Here is a 7,678-nt window from a genome sequence, read left to right on the forward strand (position 1 = left end):
AGGGGGGGGGGAGGAGGAGGGCTCACCTGGAGCGAGAAGAAGACGGTGAAGGGAGGGGGGAAGAAAGCAGAGTGTACCAGCAGCGGCCACCGCTGGAGTATGAAGGAGAGGCGAGGAAAGTGAGAGAGGGGGAAAGTGAGGGAGAGAGGAGGGATTCGGCCGAGGATACGGGGATTTCACCTACCCTGTACTTAGTAGTAGCGAGGGGTATAAAACCACACTACTACTATCAACTTAGTAGTAGCGCGGGTTTGTACCCCTTGTTACTACTATGGCATGTTCCGAGAGGGCACGGTAGAGATCGCTTAGTAGTAGCGCAGGTTAAATAACCGCGCTACTAGTACCAACTTAGTAATAGCAAGGGGTAAAAACATGCGCTACTAGTAAGTAGCAGTAGCGAGGGTTATAAACCCTCGCTACTAGTAAGCGTCTGCCTATAAGCTTTTCCCTAGTAGTGATGACTGGTGGTAGTTGTCCGCCTCACACGCATGCCCGACTAGGGCAGTGTCGCCACCAAGCAGGCCACGGCTGGCCGAGACGGAGGGAATCTGTAGGGGTGAGATTCGTACCTAGTTGACGTGTGAGAGAGAGGGAGCACACCCAGGTAGTAGGAGGAAGAGAAGTTGGAAGAGGTGCCTCGCCGCCGCCGCGGGCTAGCCAGAGGCTGTCAGCAACGAGGGACGGGAGAGCGAAGGAGAATTTGGTTGGGGCGGCGACGACATTCACCCTGTGAGTCAGAGGATCTAACCAGGAAATCTGAGCAGAAACTTAGTTCTGCTATACTAAACTCAATTGCAAATACGATTGTACTTCCAATTTATGTATCTCTTCTTTTCTGAAATTAGGTGGGGAATGGTGATGACAATCACCATCTTAAAGCAATATAAAATCATGTTATTACTGAATAGGTTTTCTCGTCTTTGTCCTTTATCCCAAAAAACCCATGTTTGTTTGCAACACTGGCAAATCTGATTCATAAAAAGGGATCATACATTCGAACGCCGCCATTATCCTGATGAAGGAGCGCCCATCCCATCTAGCAATGTTGTGATGTCATAGGGTTTAGGTTTTGGACGCCATTATCCTGATGAAGGAGAGCGCCAGGTGTCCAAGCAGAGGAAGAGGACAAGGGGCGATCTATATATAGATCCATTATTTCACGAGATGTATAGACGGATCATTTATTTGGAGGGCCTTCCGTGGGATAAAATTACCCCTGCTAATTATAGGAAATCACACAACTGCCAATTTTTTTTTGAGATTCACCAATTTTTTACATTAGGGAGGGTGGGGGTGGGGGGGGGGGGGCTGTACTGAAGCACAACCCACACCCCGAAAGACAATACCACCACAAAACAATATCTTCTCTGGCGACATAGCTATATAGATATAGATACCCAATCCAACACTTTGTGCACCACACAAGCAATCCAGTCAACATGGGCACATTATAGTTACTAGCAAAAGAGCCTTTGCGTTGCAATGGGAGAGAGAAAACATAACACACACTCTTAACTCAACAACCATCACTCAAGATCACAATAGGTCCATCTCCTTTATTTTTGCGAGGCATCATATTTGTGTTGCCGCTTATCCTCCTTCTCACCCTCGCCGGTGATGGCCTCGGTGTTCACACAAAACAACAAAAAACGTGTGTTGAATATGGTTAATCCTAAGGCGTCTCTCTCTCTCCTTCCTCTCTCTCTCTCTCTCTCTCTCTCTCTCTCTCTCTCTCTCGCTCGCTTTCTCTCACTCTCGCAATGAGAAATATGTTGTTTTCTCCTGTATTTTTCAAAGGTATGCATGTGTAGTTATCGATGTTTTCTTTTCCGTATATGGTTATAGTGGGGTGTTTATTTGCAATCCGAATCGCCGCCGGTATGAAAAAAAGAATCTTGCGCTATAAATTATAAGTTTGCCTCCATAACAATATTTTAAAAATATGTAACAGGTAAAATTAACATCATATTTAGATTCCACACATTTTTCTAATAAAATTTTATATATAGTATGTTAAAATCGAAGTTATGGTTTAAAAGATACAGATAATTTAGAAAATCATTTGGTTTGACTCAAATATATTAACAGGTAAAAATAATCGCATATTCATATTGTACATATTTTTCTAATCAAATTTCATATATAACATGTTCAGATTGGAGTTACGGTTTAAAAGATATGGATAATTTTAAAAATCATTTGTTTGACTTAAATATGATCCGCGGATGAATTATCTAAAACATCAGGATTTTTTCGAAAAATGTTAAATAACGGTTCAGGTGTGACTTAAATCCGGACGGCGGGTTGATTTCAAGAAAAGACAGGGACTTCTGTGTAAAATATGAAAATAACGATTCGTTTTAACTTAAAACAGGACTGCGGGTTGAATTCTCTAAAATAGGGGGATTTTTCTGAAACATGCCATGACGAACGAAAGAAACCCAATTTGCTTTATTATTAGGTAAAGATTGGGCAACCAATCATCCTTCCTCGATTGGAAGTTTTTAGGCGAACATTTTTTAACTAAAAAGTTCACAAGGAAATGCACAGGGGAGCGAAAGAATGACACTCCCACATTCATCTTGTCGCCATGTGCTTCATTTGCAGCTTCGTCGTTTCGGGCAGCCTCTGCATCCCCCATCTCAACATGTGCCACTGATTTGCTGCGGGTGCTAGTAGGTGCGTCTAGTAAGGGAGAAACAGGTTTGTCAGATGGCCCTCCTTGATCTGGTGGAATGGGAGCCCCACCCCTGGTCACCTTTTCAGTGTTGACAACCATCATCTTGTGTTGCTTTTGGGCTTTCTGGTGAAAGTGATCAGTTTCTGGTCGACGGCATACCTTGCTCAGTGGAACAAACTCCTGTCACGTGAAAATAAATGCAAAATTAAATTATTGGGTATAAGCATCATAAGAACAAACTAAACTCCTTACTCCCCCTTCTGTTTTATTTGACTACATAGTAAGATAACAAGCCTAGAACAAAAAACATAGTATTTTACACTATTCTTTCCCGTCAATATTACATAAACTAGTTTTCTTTTGTTTGGTCGCCAACAGAAGTGCAGATTGGAAATGAAATCACATGAAAATTTTGAAGTAAGTTTGGTTTCCGTTAGCAACTAGGATGGATTCTAATGGGTAGAGGAAAGACCGAGGCGAGATAATCATTTATTGATGCCCAGGCACATTATGAAGAAGAAAACCATAGCCTACTACATATAAATCATAGGGCTGGAGGTCTGATTTGGCAACTCGGGTTGTACTTGTAAAAATAATTTTCGTGGAGTGCAGGAAAAAGTCAAAAATCTATTTCTATTATCAGGCAAACAGCCCTATAAACAGAATTACAACTCCAGGACCCAAGCCTCAGTTATATAATTCTGACAACCAACCATGGTATAACAATTGAAGCAGAGTAAATGCATGAACATTCAACAGTGTAGACAGAAGGAGAATTACCTCAGAGTGATCATGATCATAACAAACAAGAAACCTACAGCGGCACCCCCTTACGTCATGCCTGCGCCTTTGAACTTGAAGAACATGCGCATCAAAATATTGGGCCTGCTCTTTGCCTTCCTGTTCAATTCAGCAGAGAAATGAACTTGAGTAAATGATAACACTACATTATGAGATACCTAATCACATGAAAATAGGTTTTGTCTTCATTCAACTTTCCTGCACTGTGGTATTTACACCCAGCGATCAAAACTCCTTAATCTGACCCTCAACAATACTCTAATTTGAGTATATAATACTGTCTTGAAATACCGGTGTTTGTGCACATTTCCTCTCAATGCTCTAATTTATCGGCATCCCAGTGTTTGTGCGCAACTACCAACATGAGGATTTATTAGACAACATTTCTTGGATAAATTCACACCCAATTTTAGATTAAAAATCAGTTTTAGTACTCAAAGTACGACATAATGAAATGCATTGATTTTACGGTCGTTTGGCCATTCGCGCATCGACAAATAAATAGCGAAATCAATTGTGCTGGTTGGACCAAGTGGCATCACAGTGATATACTATGTAATATGATTACCAAGAATATGGATAGACACAGGAAACACACGTTGTAGTTAAATGTCTTATTTAGTCCATTATAGCATATAAAATACATGCAATACTGAAACTTCCAATTCTTGAAGATTATTATAGTAAAGCCGTTTAATAAGTGTTCTCAACCACAATTGTTTGAAAACTCACAAACTGGACTAACAACTTTTAGAAGTATATACAAACAAAAAATAGAGCCCATATAAACTGCATAACATTAAGTGTCGGCAAGGAACATCTTGGTCATGTGCAAACAGTCAAAACAGAAACTTTGAAATACTCTTGGCAGGTGAAACCCAGACGACATACCCATCACTACTCTATCATCCACCAACAAGTAAGAGAAAGAAAGTAAACGTGGAATAATAAGTTAACAAGCAGAATTTCAAGTGCATAACAAAAGCGAAATGGAGGCAATCATGGATTGGATACATATTCTGTGGCTAAAATAAACTGGCTCAGTATTCAAAGCATAATTTAAAGTTTCATTAAGACATGAATTATCAAGTTGTGAGATGCTAACTTGCCAAGTCAGGTGAAGAGAAGTCGTTTAAAATGGCTACCTTAAAACAAAGAATGAGATCCCCAGGCAGCGCTGCAACACATTGAAGAGAACGCAGTCTCACACATTTCTGAACATCAACCCATTCATCATCCTCGGGTCCAAGCCAAGTAAATCGAACTAGTACTTCCTGAAACAAAATAAATAAATAAGTGCAAGCACAGTTGGCGCAATGCACACGTATTGAACCTGCTGTGGAACGTGATTAAACACTAGATAAACATGGGTATTGTATAATTCTAGGAAAATGATCGAGTGTAGTTTTCACCCTTGACTGTGATAGGAAGCGCGAATCAATCCTAACCTCACGTATCACTTCAGTAGTAGAAAAAGGGATTAGATTATGCAGAAGAGGAGCAGTCAGGAGCCCAGGACTTGATTATGAATTGACCTTGCAGGGACGATGACAAAGTGATGCAGAGCAGACCAGAATTTAACTTAATAACCCATTTTCGAGGAGACTACTGTGTGATGGCTATCATCAGGGCAACATCATGCCATCATTGACGATCGGATCATGACATCATGATCACGACAAGGAATGTGCGATCAGGTGGTGCAGTTTGTGTCGCGCGTTAGGATGCTATATTGCATGTTCGCACCATATACATAATCAAATATTTCCCTATGTTGACAATAGATCATGGGAGTGTCAGAATGGTTCAGTGGTGTTCCATGGTGGCAATGCAGTTGAAAACCACCATTGTTGTTTGATTCGTTCAGTTTCTACAACTCAAGGGTGTAATAGCACTGTGGTCAAAGGCTTAAAATTGCTTCTCATGATAACTGAAGGGCGTGAACTAACTTTTTCCATTTTAAAACTCTGACACGTCTACACAGCTATATAATCTTTGAAAGAAACGTTCAGTTCATATTTTGTTTTACATGACAAAACACAGAGATTGTGAAAGTAAGTTTTATACCACCTAGTATCAGCTTTCCACATGAGCCTAAAGTAGCAAATACTCAAGGTTCTTTACGTCTTCTTAACTGTTCACCATTTTATTAGTACTATCTTGTAGTGATAATTCCCCAACACACAGGACTCGTACAACATAAAGTTAGATAAGACAGGTGTTCAAAATGTTATAACATCAATACTGTCATCGAACAATAAATACACAAGAACTGGAATCATCTCTAGCTTTACTGCTAGCAGAATGGTTGAATAAAGAATGCCAGCAATGAATTTAGTAACATCAATCCTATTTGACAAAAATTTCTATGGTCATTACTGGGTCCTTTGTTTTCTTGAACCTGTGGGACGGAAAGGCAGCAACATCGTACCTGTGACAACAAGAATTGTTCAAGCATGTAGAACTGAATGGTTCACGCAAGTAACCCTCCCACCCCACACAAACCCACACACGCTCGCACGGAAAATTAACTCACATGCACAAAAACAGACCACATGTGGTATCAAAGGACACAAAAGACGTATATATGATCATACCATACGACATTTCTAGCCGATTTTGCTTCAAACTGGACCTGGCCACCATCTGAAGGAATATTCCATTGGTAACAACAGTATCAATAATCCATAATCGTCAAGATTCATTGTATGTGTTTGGTCGGTTTACAAAATTAAAATGTTCTAAACGACAAAACGAAAATTGTGCCATGTGGCCAAGAGTTATGAATAAATATAAAGGGAGCATGAACCACGTGTCCTGCAATTGCCGAAATAAGCCTCAACGGTTGAGATAGCGCGACGACGTGCTTTGAAGGGCCCAGAAATACGAAGAACTACATGCTAGGCTGTAAAGTCGCATAACCCGCTAACATTAAATTGAGTTAAAAAAATTGTCTGCTGTTCTGAATAAAAGTAAAGGGCCCACAAACAACCATGTGTTCTGGAGTATCCCAGAGGAGCTTCATCGACCGAGGCAATGGGCCAGCATGTTTTGAAGTGCCCACAAAAGAGTACAGACTAGGCTATACGAAATCAAAAACACGCCAAAATTAACTTGATTGACATTTTTTCCCTGCAGTTGTGCATACATGTAACGGGCACACGAACCACGTGTCGTGCAATTTCCCAAATGGCGACAACGACTAATCGATACAGCATGACAACAGGGTTCACTCCATGCAGAACCTTTAAGGAGCCCTAGACACCGAGAGAGGTACCCCTGCCGACAACATATTTAAGGAGTACAACACTGATATGCATAAATTCTCCACCACCAGAGCTTTAGAAATAGACATCCTAGCAACTGAACTATCACACGAATTACTACATCTGAGTATGTGAAAAAAACCCAGCTTATTAAGTTAAGATGGGGATTTCAGCAGCACCTGAGTAGGATATGGCCACTAGGTGGTGTTCCTCGGCCACCGGAGGCATCATCATCATCCTGGAACTATGGTTCTGGAACCAATTCCTCACCTGCGACCACCCAACACAAATCAATATGTATAGATCCGAATATATAAGACGGAGCTGATCTTGGGCAACGGGGTTGGAAAATGTACTAGTACCTGATTGTACTGGATGGGGACGTTGTCGTCGCCGGAGCAGTGAGATGACTGAGCAGATTTGTCGAAGATGGATATGGAGATGGAGAGGGGTGGGAGGGAGAAGCATATGTTACTAGTTGAGCAGGTTGTGTTACCAGCCTCTGATGTAAGAGAAGGCAATCTTCTGCAATTAATGTTCTGCAATTAATCTTATTATTAATTACCTGGGGTAAACGAAGCAATTAACTAAGGGGTGCTAATTCCGGTCAGAATTTGTGCTAGGTGTTTTGGCCGTCCAATGTGGTACGTACAGGTAGGTTCAGTGTGCACATTGAACGCCAGGTGGTGTGAAGCCGAGTCACTAGCTGCGCTGAGCTTACTTGCATCGGTTCACCCCGTCCCTGCCAAGCGATTCAGCATATTGGGATTTACTATTTGGCGAAAGGGGTCACATCATGGTCGCCATCACCACACCTAGCCCGCGGGTAGTTGGAGCTGCCCAGCCCCAGCAACCGTGGGCAATGCACCGACTCAAATCGAACCGCCCTTCCTCGTGAACCTTGCCGATTGATGTCCCATCCCTTCTCCAT

General features: G+C 41.6%; 1 protein-coding gene across 1 annotated transcript in view; it reads right to left on the minus strand.

Moving 5' to 3' along the window:
- LOC119316208 (protein SAWADEE HOMEODOMAIN HOMOLOG 2-like) overlaps positions 1 to 7,678 on the minus strand; it is an 8,321-nt gene extending 643 nt beyond the window's left edge. Inside the window, exons 1-8 of the mRNA XM_037590528.1 lie at positions 7,563 to 7,678; positions 7,110 to 7,272; positions 6,927 to 7,017; positions 6,079 to 6,142; positions 5,861 to 5,912; positions 4,627 to 4,755; positions 3,461 to 3,580; positions 2,576 to 2,860 (exon numbers count right to left, since the gene is read on the minus strand). Coding sequence (XP_037446425.1) covers positions 2,576 to 2,860; positions 3,461 to 3,580; positions 4,627 to 4,755; positions 5,861 to 5,912; positions 6,079 to 6,142; positions 6,927 to 7,017; positions 7,110 to 7,272; positions 7,563 to 7,678 — 1,020 coding nt within the window. The remainder of the gene's footprint in view (positions 1 to 2,575; positions 2,861 to 3,460; positions 3,581 to 4,626; positions 4,756 to 5,860; positions 5,913 to 6,078; positions 6,143 to 6,926; positions 7,018 to 7,109; positions 7,273 to 7,562) is intronic.

Source organism: Triticum dicoccoides, chromosome 6A, assembly GCF_002162155.2.
Source record: "Triticum dicoccoides isolate Atlit2015 ecotype Zavitan chromosome 6A, WEW_v2.0, whole genome shotgun sequence".
NCBI lineage: Eukaryota > Viridiplantae > Streptophyta > Magnoliopsida > Poales > Poaceae > Triticum > Triticum dicoccoides.